Genomic DNA, 20,675 nt, shown 5'->3' with positions numbered 1-20,675 from the left:
GGAATCAAATCCCGCAGTGCCAGACGTGTTCCGCTGCTGAAGCCAGTGCATGTCCAGGCCCGTCTGAAGTTTGCCAGAGAGCACATGGATGATACAGCAGAGGATTGGGAGAATGTCATGTGGTCAGATGAAACCAAAGTAGAACTTTTTGGTATAAACTCAACTCGTCGTGTTTGGAGGAAGAAGAATACTGAGTTGCATCCCAAGAACACCATACCTACTGTGAAGCATGGGGGTGGAAACATCATGCTATGGGGCTGTTTTTCTGCCAAGGGGACAGGACGACTGATCCGTGTTAAGGACAGAATGAATGGGGCCAAGTATCGTGAGATTTTGAGCCAAAACCTCCTTCCATCAGTGAGAACTTTGAAGATGAAACGAGGCTGGGTCTTCCAACATGACAATGATCCAAAACACACCGCCCGGGCAACAAAGGAGTGGCTCCGTAAGAAGCATTTGAAAGTCCTGGAGTGGCCTAGCCAGTCTCCAGACCTCAACCCCATAGAAAATCTGTGGCGGGAGTTGAAAGTCCGTGTTGCTCGGCAACAGCCCCAAAACATCACTGCTCTTGAGAAGATCTGCATGGAGGAATGGGCCAAAATACCAGCTACTGTGTGTGCAAACCTGGTAAAGACCTATAGTAAACGTTTGACCTCTGTTATTGCCAACAAAGGTTATGTTACAAAGTATTGAGTTGTATTTTTGTTATTGACCAAATACTTATTTTCCACCCTGATTTACGAATAAATTCTTTACAAATCCTACCATGTGAATTCATGGATTTTTTTTTCACATTCTGTCTCTCACAGTTGAAGTGTACCTCTGGTGCAAATTACTGACCTCTGTCATCATTTTAAGTGGGGGAACTTGCACAATCGGTGGCTGACTAAATACTTTTTTGCCCCACTGTATGCATGCAAACGCATATGTAGGGGAACACGCACATGAGTGGAAAATTTGCAGAGTGATGGGAGGTTAACGGAAGTAGAAGGCTAAAAGAAAAATAAATCCACTGTCCTTACTAACATACACACGCACAAACACAAGAATTGGGGATGTACTTGCTTTAAAAAGTAGTCCTAGTAAAATCCCGTACAATATGCGTCAAGTGCAATTTCATGTGTGTATTTGTGTGTGTGTTGACTTCCCGCTTGCCCTCGGAGCTATTTGTTTTCAGATGTGCGTAGGCAGTTTTGTTTATATGTCTTACTGTGTATGTTTGATTCTCGTCTAGTACATGTAAGCCAAGCGCACACACGCCCTCGCTTGCTGTCGTACATGCCAGGATTCAGGCTGTGCGTCCATTGCAGTGTTATCATCCAAAGAGGCAAACAGCCAGCCCCTGATTTAATAAGCTGCCTAGGGAGTCGCATAGAGGTGGGGAAGCACTATCAGCTGATAACTGTCCTCCCTGCGAGCCTAGCTTTTTTTTTCTCCTCTGATAGTCCTGCCAAGAGAAGACTCAGCTTTTCCTTGTTTTTCTGTGTGATTGTGAATGCTGCGAGTAGGAGCGATCCCCTGCCGGCTGCTGCCCACGTGTCTGTAGGCTGCGTCCGTCCTGTGCTGACTCTTTCAGTGTCAGACAGACAGCAGAGGAGATCCCACACATGGCAAAGGCAGGCCTGGGCCCAGTGCTGAGGAGCATATGCTCAAGGCTTTAGTGTTTCAGCCCCCCACCCACCAAATACACACATAACTGCCAATCCTGCCAAGCCGCAAAAAAGCCATGGGCCAGACTACTGACAGATTCCCCATCTATCACTGTGTTCCGCGCTTCACACAAGCCATACAGCTATATCAACATCGCAACCTTGACAGCAATTTTGAGAGAGAAAAGGTTCTACAAAGATGCCACAACAAGCAAGAAAAAAACCAACACAAAATTTTGCAGAGCATCAACTGCGCTTTATTTTGACAGCTTCTGTTATTTTGTTGGGTGTGATGGCTTTGTAGCAGTGTTTGAGCAGTCTTCTGGTGATCTGTGAGTGGAATAGCTCTGTATTTTATCCAGTCTAGTCTTTCTAGCAATGATGTTCAAAGCTGATGCTAAAATAATAATGTACTGGATGTGTAGGATATTGGACAAAGTGTATAGTTATGTAGTTACATAGACATGGACCAAAGATCTTAATAATTTCCATTGCTTTTAATGTTTTATCGTCAAAGGTTAGTGAGGGTGGTGTATGCCTATGCAGCTATCCTGGGCAAATCCTAGAAACCATTTGGCAAATCCTAGAAACCATGTGGTTTGACAACCAATGGTTGTCAAACCACATCTTCACTGATACATACTGAGGTGTGAAAACACGCCATTAATGATACTGGAGATGTCTTCAAATGTCGTCTTTATTGGGGAAATAGTTAAAGGATTCTTTTTTATTGTCAAGCGTTTGTATTTCTGTGGTGCTGATGTTTTTCTACAGTTGGTGATTTTTTTTTTTTCTGTGTGCGACTACCTCAGTATAAATGTGTATGGCACAACAGCTCACATGATAGGCATACTTTCAGGTGGCCGCCGTGACCCGCAGCTGACATCGAATGATTGATCCTATTGCTGGGATAAGTGCCTGCACACTGCTGAGCACACCGGTCTACTGAAATGCAGCCAGGCGGAAAATTAGAAATCTCTTCATCCCTGATCCATTTGAAATCCGATAACTCCTATCTTCCCCTCTTGCAGGCACCTTTTCTTAGCCAATAAATCAGTAATTAAATAATGTGTTTATGTGTATGTGTGTGCATGTACATAAGGGGCAGGTGAGTGTCCTTGGGGGGGATGAGTATGGATAGTTGAGGTGATTGGGGTATTTAACACTGCCCATCCACCCTCAAACACACAGGTACGTCTTTAAACACATCGTGTTGTCCCAAGTACAGGCGCCTGCCTAGTCACAAATGCAAGTGTACACATACAAACAAGTTTCACAGTGAGTGCTTGGTGACAGCTGGAGGTGTAATGGTGCCTCTGGTATCAAATAAATCAAAGTCAGGCCTCCCCTGAGCACTGTGTTTGTCCCCTTCGTAGCCAGCAGTGTAGTTGCTCTCCTACAGTTGCACTGAGACAAAAATATATTTCATGTGAACATTTTATAATGCTTCTTAACTTCTAACATCGGTCTCATTGTGTTGTCCAGGTACATCGGCCCAGGGCAGCCCACTTCTGGCTTCCCTCCCCGTCCCAGGACGACCTCTGCAGCCTCAGCTCGACCTCAAACACCTCCTGCCCTTCAGACTCAATGGATCCTCCCCACTTAGCCTGTTCCCTAACTTTAATACGGTGAGTCTAGTGGGTCTTCATAATAAACATTACTTTTAGATAAACTGGACTGAAAAATAAGATCTTGAAGTCATTTGAGAACAATGTTCATTGTCAGCAATACTCTGTAAAAACAGTTTAACATTTTGTCTCATTACACAGAATTTGAGGCAAGGCCAATTTTTTTTTAAAATCTAATCAGCTAGAAAAAAAATCACATACTGAAGGGTATTGATTAGAAGACAACTCACAGGAGACATATTAGCCTGATTTCGTTCTCTGTGGCAGAATGAGGCATACTTTTATGGTATAAGGGTCGTGGTACTTGTACACATACTTCATCATTTTTGTGTCAATATGCCCCTCATGCCAACTCGGTTGATATCAGGGGGTGTTACAAAGAAATACAGGCCTATAAAGCTGTGTCATTATTGCTAGCTATTCTGTTTGTCACTATATCAATACTTTCCCTGCTAGACCACAGCCTCCAGTGCTGTGCCCAGGCTTTATCCTAGCTTTAGGTTACAGTTTTTAATGAAGCAAGGTTTGACCTCTGAATATTGCTTTGGTGACTTGTGTCACTATATTTGATTTATTTTTGGTTTAAAATGTAAAATTGGGTAGACATGCAGGCATTGTTTAAAATAATGCAAGTGTGTATTTGTAAATACATTTGATTGACATTTTATTTACATTTGAGACACAGGAACACAGTTTTTTCCCCCATTTCCTTATTGAAAAGGTCAAATATAACATAGTTTGAAAGGCTTAAAATAGTATTTTTCCACCAAAAAGATGATTCACAAAGAAAAGCATTGCAAGCTTAAACAATCTGTGGAAACCGGACAAGTGGGGAATAAAAACAAGATGTGGAAGACCTGAAAAACTATCTGCTGCAAATGAAAATGATGGCCTTAAGAAATAAGAAAAGACCTGACACAGGACCTGAGTGATGCATCTGCTCCATATGAAGACAGAAACTACTGTCAGATTTTGACCCACCATGCATTATCATCTGGTAAGCGTCTCACTGGCAACAGCTTTATTTGTCCAATGATCTTAAAAATAAAGTAAAAGCATAGCTTGTTAGAAGACAATAGAACACTATAACTCATAGACAGCCCCCAAATATTGACTTTTAAGCCCAATAAGACTGTACAAACTGTGTCTTTGCTTTGTTTTGGGGGTTTTGTTGTGTGAAAAATGACCACACACACACACACACACACAGTCCGTCTCAGGAATAGAGACATGCGAAATGTTTTTCTTTTTCACTTCTCATCCAAATGTAGATTTTCTTCTTTCACTTTTCATCCTGTTCCCAAGATTGTTTTGACATCTGGCAAAGCTGTCTTCAGTGTCTTTTAAAGATCTTTTCACCACATTTTTGCTACTTGGGGCTTTCCTACAGATAGAGTTAGTCGAGGTCAGCTGTGTTCTCACTACTGGAAATACTTTAGGACAGGGTTAGAGCTTGTAGAGTGTGACGGCTACTTGCTTGCATCTTAACAAAAATACAAGTAGATATACTATAGAGTGCACTGGGAATGTGGCGGGTTAAAAACTATTTAATATCCCGTCCGATCACACTGTATTGGACATTTGCCTTCTCACTTTCTCCTCCACACATTAGGTAATGTCTTGGGAAGTTCAGGATTGCAGTTTATGTGTAAAAATAGCCTCTGTTTCAAACATCACCCACAAACCATTCAGTTTTCAAGCACATTGACTCTGATTGCTCAGTCTCTGGAATTAAAAGCTTATATCTTTGATCCTTTACTTTCCAGCACTGTGGTCATTGTCATTTCAAGTGTGTATGTGTGCAAGCATTTTTTTGATTTCTTTGATCCTACTTTTCCACTCTGCGTGTGTGTAGAAGAGTGTGCCCACAGTGTCCAAGTGTTTTCAGTCCTTTTATTGCAAAATAAAACTATTTCCAGTTCTGTGGTCTGTAAATGGAGTATAAGCTAGAGATTTAGCTCCTGCATACACGTTTACACCTTTTGAAACTGTACATATAAAAGGTAGGATGAGAAAGAGGGAGATTCAGTCTCTGGCTGGCTGGTTCTTTACAATGGAGGACATGTGTCAGGGGGTGGATGAGACATAAATGTTTGCTCTATGATGTGTATTTGTGTATGTAGGGGGCTGCCAGCCTGTGTGAAAAGTGCAGTTTTTTTTTCATTTGTTCAACCGCCTACTGCTTTGGGTCATGAAGTCGGCTATACTGCCCTGTGGAGGATTGAGCATGCTAGGAGCAAAAGCAGCGTGGTAAACATTCACTCCTCTAAAACCTCATGTATTTATATTAGTGGTGGAGGCAGTGGGGTAGGTGTCTGTCAGTGTTTTGTCTGTGTTTCTCTTGTGTTTCAATGGGAAAATTGCTGTTTTTATTCTCCAACCAATGTCTGTGCCTCACCATTCTAATTTGGGGTTTTAGTTTTGCACATTATGCTTCCCTATTAGAGAAATAAAAGCATCCATATAAGTAAAAGCTATTGGAGACGGAAAAGGCAGTAGATTACCAATGAATGCGGCAAGGTAGTACAAAGGAAATCGTTTTTACCGAGTCGCAATGCTGTTCAGTCTGCCATTGTTAAATAGAATACAACTCGCAGTAGGACTTGGAATCAACCACAACCACAATGCAGAAATTATGATAACCACGGAAATAACATCAAATCAGTGTCGCTTCAGTCATGGGAGGAGATGATTAGCCCCCATAATACACAGTCTGACAGTGCAGCTGTGGCATTAATCACAAAGTCCATTCAACGAGGAGCCCCGGGTTCTCTTAGCCCTGATAAGGCACACGTTGTCCCAGACGTGTGCAGGAGGGAAGATGAATGCACCTGTCTCCAAAACCAAATATCCTCCGGTTCCCCTGGTGTCCCTTCTTACATCCTCCCGCTCCTCCACCCTCACTCCTCATCCCTTTGTGTGTCTCGTTCTCTCTCTCTGTCTCTATCTATCTACCCTGAAAGCCCATCACGGACTCAGCCACCCGGTGCAGGATAAGTTCTGTCTGCACTAGGATGGCAGGGGAGAACCGAGGGCTTGGACAAAAGACGCATTTATAGCAGTCGGTTCAGGATGGCTGCAGACAGACAATGGACACATTCTTCAGTTCCTAAAACAAACGGCTGTGCGCAGCCTGCTTTTCTAAGGTGGACAGAGGGCAGCAGGAAGAGCTAGGTTTACCTTGGTCAGGCTACAGTTGGTAAAAGGAAACAGCCATTTGCTTCCAAAGATATCTCTGTGTCATGTAGAGGAAACCAAAATAAAGCAACAATGGTAAAGAGCCCTGAGGGAGAGATGTACCTGCAGCACGAAGGTTTCATTGTCAGATGTGTTTATATTCCTTTTCACACCTGGCCATGAGGAAGCTGTAGTAAATAGACTCTATCCTTGCAGAAGAAGCAGCTACCTTGGACATGGCACAGTTGTTTTTTTTTGCAGTGTGGAAGATTCTGATGTTTTTTAACCTTGTGTGCCAGAAACAAAGCAAAGCAGTATGCCATGAGCACGCCAACGCTCTTTGATCTCTGGGCAGGTGAGGCTGTCAGCACAGCCACCAGTGTAGTTTCAGTAAGCGTAGCGGTATCATTCAGTGTGTGAAGAGTGATCTCCCCGTCCCTCCAGAGACCCTTCTCTCAAACGAGCAGAGGAATAGAGTGGGTCAGACCCTGTACAAGCCTGGGGCAAGATCCAAGGTGATTGTTATATGTGATACCATGCTGAAAGGTGCCCCAGTGAAATCAGCTGTCACTGTGGAATGCAGATCTTATAATGAAGCCTCAGGTTTCACCCTGCTGTTTATAGTATGGTGTTCTGGGACTCTCTGCTGTCATTTACAGGCAGTTAAAACAGTTTTAGTCTGTCTAAAACCTTCTGCAGTAAACACTTCATTGTGGGCTGCAATGACTCATAAAGTTTAAGCGGAGAAGTTTTGGAGAATACAATGAAAATACATTCATAAAGAAGAAACTCTTTTCCCTGTAGATTCTTATGGTGTAGGTGTTGATTAATCTAACAGTTTAAGCACCACACTTCCCCCATTAATATCACCGCTGCAATACAACGCACAAAAGTGTAACTCGCTAAAGGATAAGGATCATCTTGGTTCTGCATCATCTTTTCATTCAAATTGAAAAGGTTATTGTTTGCGTGAGGTGGTGTTTCATACCTGAAACCCATCAAGATTGTCATCCAAACACAGTAGCAGTTACTTAATTTAGTCAAAGTCGATGTGACAGCAGCAAAACATCTCTTGTCTTTTGTGCTTAAGTAAAGAAAAAAAAATTACATCCAGCAAGTTTGAAAAATAATAGATCTGAGCTTTAGGAGGGGAAAAACGTGTTTTCATCTTTCCTTTAGAATTCTCAAGAACTCAGGTGTACAAAAATTGGGAGATTAAAAAAAAACAATACCAATAGCAAATTGCAATCAGTGAATACAATCAGTTGATTTACAACAAGTAGAAATGCAGCATGTGGTACTAGAAAGTGGTGTTTACCCTGGAAGTTGCATTTCTTAGGTAGAAAAATAACGAAATCTTGGAGGAGTAACATATTATCTATCGAGAAATAACTTGAGTTCATTCGAGGCTATCTAAACTCCTTTAGGGATTGTGCCATTTTTGTTCTTTAGTATTACTATTTTATTAACTCCTTCACTGAATATTGCACAGTATGTCACTACTGTTGTAGTAATTCCACCAAACCACAGTTGCACTTTAACAAAGTGAGATGGAAAACCCTTTGATCTTAGTTATCTTTGATTTATTTATTTTTTCTTCCTTTTTTATTGAACAGCAGCTAAGCATATTTTTTGGGCGTATTTACTTTTATACTTACAATAGTCTAATTTCTCTCCTTCAGTTTGGCAGTTCACCAGCAGCTTGACTACAGTAATTAGCTTGCATGCATAATAAGGTGGCGCCCTGTCACCTTATCTCTTCAAAATGAAGTTTGCCCTCGTCTAGTGCATCAGAAGGAGTTTAGCAGTACGACTCTTAATGAGCATCTTTAATCAAAATAAAGCCTCTGGTAATGTTCCGTGTATGTAGGCCAAAGAGCTACTGATGATCAGAAAATCTGTATCACGTGCTGACAGGAACCGAGTTATTCTCTTTACATTAAAGGGTAAGGCAGCCTCATGCTGACATTACAGAGTAACCTTTTAATTTGTTTCAGTTTCATTTCATAAGCTCAGCTGTCACTGAAATATACTCTCTGTTTCTTTTTACATTTAATATATTTTTATTAATAATGGTATGCTTTGACTTTCATGTGAGGAGTATTCTCCATGCCCTCTGGTTGCACACAGCAAGAGCTCAGACTGCGGTGATCCCACAGCAGAAATGGGTTGCCTTTTGATTCTAACATTACCTTATCATCAGTAGCATTTAATGCTTTCCAGTTTTTTTATTATTATTATTTCCATCTAGTGTATTCAAAAATAGCTTTTTCTTGTTTTCCTTATTTTCTGCCATCCGTATATCCTGTTAGTCTGTTCTTATAATAAAGCTCATAAGAACCATGGCCAAAGCTCCAAATAATGAGGTCAGAGTATGTAAACATAATTCATGAGTCAAAAGCCCGGACTTCAGACTGTCTATTGATATTTTTTTCTATTCCTATTCCCATACAGAGCTGGGAATATTTTTTTCTATCCCTAGCTCTGTATTATCTATCGCAGGCATACAGCTGTGGCTGTGAGGACTTCCCATTTACCTGCTGTTTATTTGTTTACCAGGGGGGAGCCAATCAAAGCTGGCATAAAAGGCAGAGTGACTAGTGGATGAATTTAGGGGTTGGACCAAGGCCTAATAAGGATTACATTGAACTATGAATCATGTAGGGCTGCTCTAGAGGAGCCTGAGAGTAAAGATAGTTTGGAGTTGGAAAAGAGAATAATAAGTCCATTTGAAATTTTACCACACTGATGCACAACTCGCCACCTTTAAAGGAAAGTGAATTTGTTGTATTGCACTATACACTAAAGATTTCTGCATCTATGAATTCATAAAAAACATGCAACTTGGGAGAATTCAAGTTTGATCAGAACATATTGTCAGGATCTCGGGTTCAAACTAAAAACCGCAACAGATCGTGGGAGGATTTTACTAGTACACTTAAGTCATAAATCAAAAAATCTAACTTGGTCATATAAAAAAAAAAATGGAAACAAAAATGAAGACTTATCATTTGGATCATATAGCTCAACAATTTCCCAAAAGGCTAACTGGTAAGATGCTCTTGTGTCTTGCACTCTGTGACCAGAACATGCGCCCTCGTATATAATCTGCGGTAGCTGCTGAAACTGCTTAGACATCGAGTCATGTCATGCTGTTTTCTGATTTACCAGACTGAAACAAATGCCTACACTGAAGACTGAATGTTGGCTTTATGGGAGCTAACCTCACCTCACCTCTGAAACAAAGTAGCTTCTATCATTTGGGAAAATAAAATTATATAGAACTAATATAGCTTATACTTGTCATGTGTTTCTGTTTCTCAGATGGACCCTGTCCAGAAGGCTGTGATCAACCACACTTTTGGTGTTCCACAGCCACTCAAGAAGAAACAGATTATCTCCTGCAACATTTGCCACCTGCGCTTTAACTCGACGGTAAGACACGCTGCATTGGCTTTATGTTTCGGTGTTTATGAGGAAGAAAGAGATAATGTTGGACTACAAGGCAGGGAAACAGACAGTACACCAGACTGTGTAATTTAAAACATAAAAGCACACTATACTAGAAAGTGAGTCTGGCCTCGGAGAAGATTGTTTTGGGCTTCTGCTATCTTCTTGAATTTATGTCACGATGAGCGTTTTGGTTTTAGTTTGTTATGTTTAAGTCCTTTAGGTTTTCTAAGTTCATTCTATCATGCCTAGGTTGTCATTTTAGTTCTTTGTTTGTTAGTTTCCCTTTGTGTTTTCTACCCCTGTATTAAGTCTCCCCTGCCCTATGTGTTTCATGTCAGCATGTCATTTGTTGTCAAGTTCATGTTGTCATGTCTGTCTCATTGTGTTTCCTGTTTTATTTTGAAGAGGTCATGTGTTCCTGTGTTCATTGAAGAGTAGAAGTTTTACTCTTCTACTGCATGTCATTATGTTCATATGTGTCAGCTGTTTTTCCCCATGTGTTTCCACTTCCCCTGATCACCTCCTGTGTTTTAGTCTGTGGCTGTATCCCAATTCAGGGTCTGCAGCCTTAAAGTACGCAGTCTCAACGATCCTCAAGGGCCGCGTACTTAAAGACCGCTAAGGCCGGAAGTGCGAGGCTTGTGAAATGGGACGGTCTAGCCTCCGTCGCGCTGCCCAGGTTGCCTAGCAACCATGATACTAACAGCTAGAAACGTTTCATAAAGCTTTGTTTAACAGAAATGAAGGAGAAAATCATTTGTTTGTTTGTTTCTACATGAGCTTTGATCATTCTCTGTAAGATTAAGGTCAGCTATTGAACGGCGTATATTTTAAAGTAAAGGCTTTAAAACCAAGTTAGTACAAACGTCACTTATGTCACATAACTTTGCCGACATGTGGCCAACAGTAATGTTTTTATGTTCTTCGTTAGTAAACATTTGCACGTAAATAAGTGACATAATATTCAGTACTTACTTAAAGTTTACTCTTCGGGTGCCCCTCATCCGCCGTTTTTTTCGGCAAAATTATCCACACCCACAGCCGCGCTATGCATTCTGGGATATGTTGGGCCACGAAGTCTACACCGCCATGTCCTTACAATTCAGGGAAATGAAGGACGCATTTGAGGGCCGCATTTCGAGCGGCCTTCGAATTGGGACAGCCTTCGTCGCGTCGCTGTGACGTAATCGGCCTTAAAATGCGGCCTTTAAGGCTGCAGACCCTGAATTGGGATACAGCCTGTGTCTGTTCATTCATGCCTTGTCCGAGTGTCTGCTATTCTACCTTGTCTCGATGCCAGGTCTCCATGTCCATGGGTTTTGTTATGTTTAGCTCACCCAGTTTAGGTTATGATTTAGTTTTGTCTTTGCTTTAGTTTTTCTTTGCTAAAATCAGCCTTCAATAAACGGCTCGTTTTCAGTTAATATTAAGTCTTGTTATTTTGCGTGTACGCACTTGGGTCCAACCTCTCCACTCCCTATAGTCTGCCTCTGCCAGACTGTGACAATTTAGTTCTTTCCTTATTATCTTTCTGCAATTACCTCAGATCACTGCATTTTTGCATGCTGTGTGTGTTTGTGTGTCATCTGTGTGTATAAGGAAATGCGAAAAAGGTCTGAGTGTTTCCCTTTCTCCAAATGATTGTATATTTAAATGAAAAGTTGGTCATTTGATTTTTATTTCTATGTAAAAGTTTGTTCGGTTTTGCTTTCTTGTGAGTTGTTTTGGTATGAGGGATTAGACAGCAGGGAAAGCTGCCGTTTATCAGCAAAGAGCAGAAACAATCAGCCGCCACAGCAGGAAGCAGCATTCTCGGTTCCCTACTCCATTTTTGCCACCCTCGCTAAAGCGCATGGATATACACATACATGCACACACAAACGTGCAGACTAGATTGCATGCACACAAACACGGAAAAACATCCCATGACATTTTATGCATATTTATATAAGCAAGAAAATGTCCAGAAAGCCAGAAGACTTCTTCGGTCTAGGCACAGCTAAGCGCACACACTCGCTGTCACACACTTTTATTTGGACTCCATCTTCAAAGAAGGTCTGAGGCACAGGAGACAGGGAGCTGAGGGGGGAGCAGAGATGCAGTCGTGCTCTTCACACACTAGAGCAAATCCCATTCCCTGCCTCCGCACACCGACTTAAAGAGGAGTGGCAGGTCTGACTGTAGCTTTATCAGTCTCTCAGAGAGCATGAATACTTTTCTAACACTTCCATGCACCCTCCTTAGAGTTTGCTCAGATATTATACCAACTTATCCTTATGCATAATGCTCAAAGGGGAAATAAGCAAGCTCACTTTGCTGCTCAGTAGAGCACAAATAGACCTTAAAGAGCAACTTAACACCAGCTGACAATCTTGTTTTTAGCAATTCCTCAGTGGCTCGACCTTTCACCCACCTGCAGTGATACAGAGGTGCACTCTGGGGTGTATTTTTGATGGATGTTTCCAGGTTTCTAGTATTTGTGCTAAGCTTATAGGCTAACCAGCTACTTGTGCTAGCCATACAGACAGATATAAATTATGGGAAAAAATCTGATGATGAGGCGATGCTGTGCAACCGGATGGGGTGTCACGATCCTGGGTCTTATGACCCAGCGTTTTGAGTTTTAGTTCATTTTGATGTTTATAGTGCATGTTTAAGCTCATTAGATTTCTATGTTCATTTGCTTATTATATTCCCCTTGTGTTTTCAACCCTTGCGTTAAGTCTCCCTTATCCTTCATGTGTTTCCTGTCTGTTTCTTATGTTGTCAAGTCCATGCAGTCATGTCAGTGTTTCATTGTTTCCTATTTTATTTTGAAAGAGGTCCTATGCTTCGGTGGTCTGTTTTGCTCTTTCCCTGTGGGCATCGTTATGTTCATGTTGTGTCTACCTTGCCTTTCTGTCCCATGTTTCAGCTCCCTATGTTCTGTCTCAGTTGGTGTTAAGTTTACATGTTTTGAGTTCAGTCAGTGTGTTTCCTGTTTTACTTTGAAGGTCCATGTCTCATGTGAGTGTTTCTAGTTTTGCTTCCCTTGTCTCGTCCAGCCTGATTACTCCCAGCTGTGCTCTCCTTCTGTGTCTCATTCCCTCGTTGTCCCTCTGTGTATTTAAGCCCTGTGTTTCTCTTTGTCAGTGTCGTAGTCTCCCTCATGGCTGTGTTTCCTTGTGTTTTAGTTTACCCATGTCCCAGTTTAGTTTTCCATGCCATCCTGCAATAAAGCAGCTTTTTGAGTTTAATTTTGTTGTCATGAGTTTTGCGTTTGGGTCCTTCTCCTGCCTGGACACAGCCGAAACATGACATGGGGGGGATGTCACTGGCATGGTTATCCCTGTTGGGCCAGTGTAACAGCCCTTGGTAACATTTTATGTGGCCCAAAACTACAAGCACAATTGTAGGTTTCATTCCACAACAGTAGTAGTAGTGCAGAACAAGAAAGCATTTCTCTTCAATTTAAACTCTTCTGTTATGTATTTTATAACACTTAAAAATAGAGCTGGTGTCAAAGAATGTAAAAACCACCACAGAAATTTTTGATGATCTATAAACCACCTGAAAAATGACCGCACCAACATGAACCAAAATCATTTCAAGAGACTAATAACCAGTGGGGGACTGGCTGTAAGGAGCGCCGACAGTCAGTCTGTTGGCCTGAGAGTTGGTTTGGCCTTGAACTTGAGCAGCAATTTTACAAAAACAATCATTTGGTACAAGACGCACATTAGATGCAGTTCTGTCACTCTCACCTATACACTGTATGATCTTGGCACAGGATCCATGGCATGCAGGTGTGGACCTTTCTTTCGACAGGCAAGCCTGTCTATGTTAGACAAGTCACCTAGTGTATTGTTAAAGGAAAGGCTGGATAGACATGGCGAGACTACAAAAACAGATAAATACATGTACAGGGACCAGGTTATTCAGAAATTCTAGCATAGACAAAACTTTCAGAATTCAGCCAAAGATAGGCTAATAAAATTTGTAATAATTATAATTTTAATATAGTGGAGAAATGTCAGACTTCTGAAATATGTGTTAGTAGAACATATAATAGACTAAAATATCTATATATGTTCTTTTTCTGTACAGTTTGTACAGAACAGTACAGAATACAAACACAGAATACAAACACTCGCACCATATTTCTTTTTTAAGACATGTCTCAAAGGGTAAATCATCACTTTTCCTGGTGAACCCATTTTGCATAAAAATATTTCTATTTTCATGGCTCTGGTCACCTTGAGGATAAGAAGAGGTTCCATCTGTAAGGCATGAGGGGTCACTAAATGTTATGTGAGCTCATAAGCTGTTGTCACCAGATATAAATCCAATTGACACACAGAAAACCAGCAACTTCTTATGACATGTTTTTGTCACCCGTCTATTGAAATGAGAGTAGAATAAATCTCAGTTGGCAAGAAGTCAAAAAAGTTCATTTCCCAAAACTGATTTAGCTATTATAGTTTTTTCAGTGTATTTGGACCATTAATTGCTTCTACTGAATTTTTAACATTATTTGTTTTAAGTACTATACAAAGTATATTGGTGAACTAATATACTTGATCACACAGCGAAAAGTTTTTTTTTTTTTTTTAAAAAAACACAGGCGTGGTAGATGTTGTTCATTTACTAAAAATGTGTCGTTTTAGCCCATTGCTAGGTGGTTGCTAGGCAACGTGATAATGTCACAATATATAATGTATAGTTCAACTTTTATGGACATAGAGAAGGTCTGATTATTGTGAAATAAAAAGGATAGAATGGATTTCTACGGTATTATAGGTACATAAATGCAAAAACAGGTCACTTTAGCTGGTTGCTAGGTGGCTGCCAAGCCAAGTCATAACATCTGTTATAGCTAAGAACCTCCAGGGGTGTAAGATGTTTGTGTGGTTACTTTCGATGCTTAATTCCTAATGGTTTAGGGGGAGTTCGTGGACAAAGAAACAAACAATTCTGGTCTAGATTGAGGAGGAGAAGGTCATAGAGAATAAAGAGTTTACAGTAAAGTTTGGTTTATATTACTTGTGTAATGTTATTGGAAGGTGAGGGAGTGTGGAGAAAGTGTGGAGAATAATTGCTAAAGATGTTTTATATCCTTCCTTGTGTTTGCCATATAACATGTTGTCATTTTACAATAAGATTGGGCTGCCTGCAATGTTCCCTCTAATTTTTCATGTGTCTGAGCGAACACACAAACTCCCTGAGCGATCCCTTGGACCACTGTGAACAACAGCAGACGTGTGCACTGTGGTCACGCCAGCATCGAATCCATCCAAGTTACATGGTTTATTAAAATAATCAAATTACAGCATTTACGTTTATGTTAGACTACTTTTAATTAACTGCTTTAGCCCACTTACAATGAAAATGTAAAAAAAATCGTGTTCATGACCTGTGTAGTTTTTTTTTTGCTCTGACTTGTATTATGAGTATGAGTCTGTGGTCTGGGAGAGAGTCCTGTAACTCTCTGTCTGCAAAATACAGTATATAATGACCAATGTTGGGCAATTAATTATATAGTTACTTATTCAAAAAAGTTACTGAGTTTTGCAAACAACAACGTTTTTTGCAGCTGTTTACCTAAAAATGCAGCCAAGGCGGTTTTTTAAATAAACATTTCAAACTATTTACAGAACAATCAGGTGTTCTGCATCAAATTTGATGCCACACAAATTATTTATGACACTCCAAAACATAATTTATGTCCACTATGAGATAAAGGATAAATCCCAAGCCTGATACCTGCAGGCCTGACAACAGGAGATGTATCACTCCTGTAACACCTGTAACATTCAGCAGTTGCCTCATTGTTCTGACACACACAACAAAACTATTGACTACACTACACACTAACTACACAAGATTTGCGCTAAATGTCGCAAATCTCTCACATCTCAAAACACCGCCGTCACTCCTAAAACTTCCCTCTTCCTAAACAACTAAATGCCATATCACTTTTTGATTGGTCCACATAGTACATTTTTCCACCAATAGGAAAGGCTGGGAGGGGGTTTGCTCACAGGCAAGTGCTTTCGAGCGTTTTCCTTATAAAACACAGTTTTTACCGTTTCTTCCCGCAGTAAATATAAACAACAATAGTATTCAGGAAACAACAATAGTATTCAGGAAGAAAACCAAACATTGCATCTATTTTTTATCATAACTATGGTTTTACGTGGCCTATCAACACAATTTAAAAACTGTTATAATTTTTAAATTTAAAAACTGTTATAGTTTTTGTGGTATAGTCCACACTCTTTCCGTCAATTGTTCCGTCTGTCCTGCTCACATCTCTAATGGTTGTACACATTGTCATTAACGTGGCTTCACTCCACATCAGCCACGCCGCTTTGCTAGCTAAAACACCGGTGTCGGCACATAAGGACGCTGTCATAGCCTGTCGACGTTGATTAGCTGCGTATATACGAATGTGAATCGCATCATTGGCTGGACTATGGGATAAGGTGGCATCGTTCTAATCCCATACTGGAGCAGCCAGTCACTTACTGACTAACACTGCAAAACAGAATTATTAACGTATTTATTTTAATTTCAATTCAGGTTAGATTTTTTTTTGTGCGCAACACAGATTTTTTGTGCGCAACACAGATTTTCTGTGCGCAGAGACCGTGCCAGCAGTGCGCAATCTAAGCCGAAGCTTAGAGGGAACATTGGCTGCCTGTATTTATAAATTGACCCTATACTTGTAATTTAAGGAAATAATGAAAAGTTAATCCATCAATTTAATGAAATGGGGGAGCTATGCATTTGCAATTAAACAAACCAACTGGCAAAACAACTTCACTTGTTTGTCAGTTTCCTTTCCTACAAGAAAGTCATTATTGGATGAGACAATTTCGCAGTATTTCAGAGCTATGGGATGGGGCACTTTTCACACCCCCACAACATATGTCTGGCAGAATATAGCCTTGTGTTTCCTTTTATCGCAGCGATTTCTTAATCACAGGACATTCTTGAATCTCTTTGAAGAAACTGTATCTCCCTGTAGTCTCGCTGCTGGGGTGGTGAAAACCAAAGCTCATTTCACACCTTGTCCTTCAAGCCTCCACTGAGTCTCAGTTGGATGGAGAAGCAAATGGTGGAGGGCTCACCAGCAGAATTTGTCAAATCAAGCTGTGAAGCCAAGCACTGAAGCCTTTTCACTGCAAATCAGTCAGACAACGTGCTGAGGTATTTGAGTTCCTTTTACAGATGTTTTGACGGACACGTTTTGGTGGCTACGCATACATGGTTAACACTCTATAGTCCAACTTCTGTTGTTTACTGTAGGCTGGTAGTGGTTGTGTATGTGTGTTACCTTGTATCTCTGCCACGATACTGCACAAGCAGTAAACTTAATTATTGCTTATGGCAGTGACTCGCAATCAGTGGTAGAAATATTCCAGGGGGAGTTTTGTTGCCACAGGGTATATGCAAAGATTTGTTCAACTAATCCAACAAAAAAAAATTAAAGAAAACAAAAGTATAAAACTGAAATTATAATTTTAATTAAAGAACTGAGTGGACCTGAACAGGCTGGAGAACAAAAGTTACTGTTCATTAAAATTAATGAATAAGCAGTTGAAACAGACAGCCAAAAGGAATGCATAAATGAATAAACAAAAAAAGCATTGGTCAAAAAAAATTAATAAATGATTGAAAGTAGGACTAAAACCAAAGCAGTTCAAATTAAGAGGATGCGTAAACAGTTTAAATATCTTGTTAAACAAAGATGTTAAATAGAGTAGCAGGGAAAATAGAGGTCAATGGTGAAAATGGTCCACTGGAATTTATTGATTAACAGTTGATGGTATCCATGTAATTGCTAATCCAGCTAATCCAGGTAAAGATTTGTTTGGAAGAAATACGTAGCTAAGAATAACTGTAAAGACTTGAAATCTTTAAAAGTGATACATTGTTGAAAAAGTCAAACGTAATGGATAACTTGGAAAAACAAACACTCACCAGAGGCTTTATTAGGTACAGCTTCCGAATACAGGGTTAGACCACATTTTGTCTCATAACTGCCTTTAATTCATCGGAGCACAGATTCAACAAGATGCTGTAAACATTCCTCAGAGATTTGGGCGCATACTGACAGTTGCTGCAAATTTGTCAGCTGCACATCCATGTTGGGAATCTCCTGTTCCCTCTCATCCCAAAGGTGCTCTATTGGATTAAGATCTGGAAACTGAGGAGGCCGTTCGACATGGCATGTTATCCTGCTCAAAGCAGCCATCAATAGATGGGAATGCTATAGTCATTAAAAGGTCAGTATGATCAGCAAGAGGATTCATAGGCATTTGCGTGTAAATAACGCACGACACCACCAGCAGCAGCCTAAGCCACTGATACAAGGCAGGACGCATCCATGTTTTCATATAGTTTATGCCAATTCTGCCCCTACCATCCAAATGTAGCAGCAGATATAGAGAGTCGTCAGACCAGGCGATATTTTTGTAATCTTCTATTATCCCATTTTGGTGAGCCCATGCAAAATGAAACCTCAGAAGTGACACCCAGTATGGTCTTCTGCTGTTATAGCTCATCTGCTTCAAGGTTGAACATGCTGTGCATTCATGCTATTACGCTTTCTTTAGTTATCAGGAGTGTTATTTGAGTTACTGTTGCTTTCAAAGCAGTCTGTCCTTTCTAGTCTGACCTCTGGTATCCACGAGACATTTTTGCACAAAGAACTGCAGTTCTGACCATTCTTTGTAAACCCCACAGCCGGTTGTGTGGGAAAATGCCAGTAGATCAGCATTTTCGGAAATACAGCATGTCTGGCAACAACAACCAGACCATGCCACTTTTGAAGTCACTTAAATCATATTTTTTAACTGTCCTGATGCTCAATTTAAATTTTCTCCAGGTCATCTTAATCATGTCTACTTGTCTAAATGTACGTAGTTGCTGCCATGTTATTGGCTGATTAGATATTTGTGTTAACAAGCAAATGAAATGAAATGACCGGGAGTGTATATATCTTAGTTGGGTTAATAATTAGCTTAAATCCAACTGAAATAACATTGCTTGTTCTGCTGGATGGAAAAACACTTTAACAATATCCACTTATGTTAATAACAGTTAGTTGGTGGCAAAGGGGTACTTGATTCCATCTGAGAGGCCTGTGGGACACATCACATGAAAAAGGTTAGGAACTGCTGGCTTAGGACTAATCTATTGTTCATTCTCAGGTAATCGGTTAAATCAGCATTTTGATCCTATTGAAAGGCCTTAATGAGAAGTCTCATATCTTCTTGTTGCATGTATTTATTTCTCACTAAGGAGTCCTTCAGATAAATGTCAGCTCTCTTTTCATGCAAGTTGTTTAGTACCTGAGGATTAGCATGAGTTGTTTCTTCAGGAAGTGTTCAATTAGAAGCTTAAGAATAAAGTTTGATGTGTTTGAGAAACAGCTGCATCATACCATGCTACAAAAAAGTGTGTATGGAAATGTTTGCATTTTTAAAAAATAGGTGTTTTTGTGATTTGCATTTAATTTGTGTAAATTCCAGTTCATGTATGTTATTTGTGATTTTCTCTCATTATGGGTCTGAAATCTTCCCCTCTGTACCTACGTTCTATCCAGACTACGCTCTGAAGAGAGTTTATCCCTAAAATTTATCTTCTCTTTTAATGAGTGATCTCTTTATCGATTTCTTTTCTTTTCGTATGTATCCATGCTTACTCTGACAACAGGGGCTTTGTTCTGGGATTGAACCGAGGTCGTGAGAGTGATGCAAATGGGAAGGTAAATCCGCCCGGAGAGAAACGTGCGTGTTTATTGCTGCAGTGCAGTCAGTCAGAATGTGTTTTACGTCTGATCCGCGTTTGTGGGTTTGTGCGTGCTCGCGAGCGCTCAGATGTGTGTGACATTAGCATGTATTGCCAGATGCGTCTAGGTTTTGCAGAGGCTGATTCTCACAGTGAGCATTTATAGGCTAGTTGTAGAGATGGAATCCTCTCTCTTGTTGCATATTGCACATGCAATTATACCTCTGGCCTCCCAACGTGCCAGCACTGTTATCAGGTAGAAACAGGCTCTACTCTTTGCCGCCCGCGTATGCCTGTGAGAGAGTGAATATTCCAGGCATGCATTTTAACATTTATTGCACGCGAACTCCAGTCTTTCTAGCAGATTGTTCATGAAGTAATTTCTGATTTTCCTTTTTGCCCTGTTTTTGTCTCATATTCCCACAGAACCAAGCAGAGGCCCACTATAAAGGTCACAAGCACGCGCGTAAACTCAAAGCCATGGAGGCCCAGAAAAACAGGCAGCGACGAGCTGGGGAGTCCTCATCCACAGGGAGAGAGCGAGACCGAGACAGAGACCGGGAACGAGAGCGGGACATAAGCAAGACATCTACATCTGAGGCAGCCCTTCCCACACTTATGGATACTTGCTTAGAGGAGGGAACAAGTAGGTATAGTGGCAGAAAGATGGGATGAAGGCATCTGCAAGAGTGTGCTATTTGTAACCGATCCTTCCCCAATCCTCTCCACCTTCTTGATATCACTCTATCACGCTTTGATTCCTCTAACTCCTCTTCTGCTCCATTGCATCTTTCTAAACCCCATCAACCAATCTGCTTCTCACATTATTGACAGTTTCCATCCCCTTCCATATCTTGGCCACCTTTATCCCTTTCTCTCAGCTCCAGTGTGTTACACTTTGAGATTATATCTTCCGTACACCTTATCCCTCATCCTCTTGGCCTCCTATCCCCACTATAAATTCAGACCTCTGAAATTGTAACTCACATTT

General features: G+C 40.7%; 1 protein-coding gene and 1 long non-coding RNA gene across 5 annotated transcripts in view; both read left to right on the top strand.

The window, feature by feature from the left end:
- Nucleotides 1-20,675, top strand: part of znf385c (zinc finger protein 385C) — a 138,872-nt gene that overhangs the window by 104,503 nt on the left and 13,694 nt on the right. For all 4 annotated transcript variants that reach the window (XM_085158399.1, XM_085158401.1, XM_085158398.1 and 1 more), the window contains 3 exons: nucleotides 3,135-3,277; nucleotides 9,779-9,889; nucleotides 20,111-20,330. In XM_085158399.1, coding sequence (XP_085014525.1) covers nucleotides 3,135-3,277; nucleotides 9,779-9,889; nucleotides 20,111-20,330 — 474 coding nt within the window. The remainder of the gene's footprint in view (nucleotides 1-3,134; nucleotides 3,278-9,778; nucleotides 9,890-20,110; nucleotides 20,331-20,675) is intronic.
- Nucleotides 12,494-19,369, top strand: LOC146519724 (uncharacterized). Its single transcript, XR_014873939.1, has 2 exons — nucleotides 12,494-15,551; nucleotides 16,566-19,369. It is a non-coding gene; the product is annotated as an uncharacterized LOC146519724 (long non-coding RNA).

The sequence above is a fragment of the Neolamprologus multifasciatus genome, chromosome 4, assembly GCF_963576455.1.
Source record: "Neolamprologus multifasciatus chromosome 4, fNeoMul1.2, whole genome shotgun sequence".
Classification (NCBI taxonomy): Eukaryota; Metazoa; Chordata; class Actinopteri; order Cichliformes; family Cichlidae; genus Neolamprologus; species Neolamprologus multifasciatus.
Note: the sequence above shows the minus strand (reverse complement) of the source record. Positions and strands in the feature narration are given on the sequence as shown.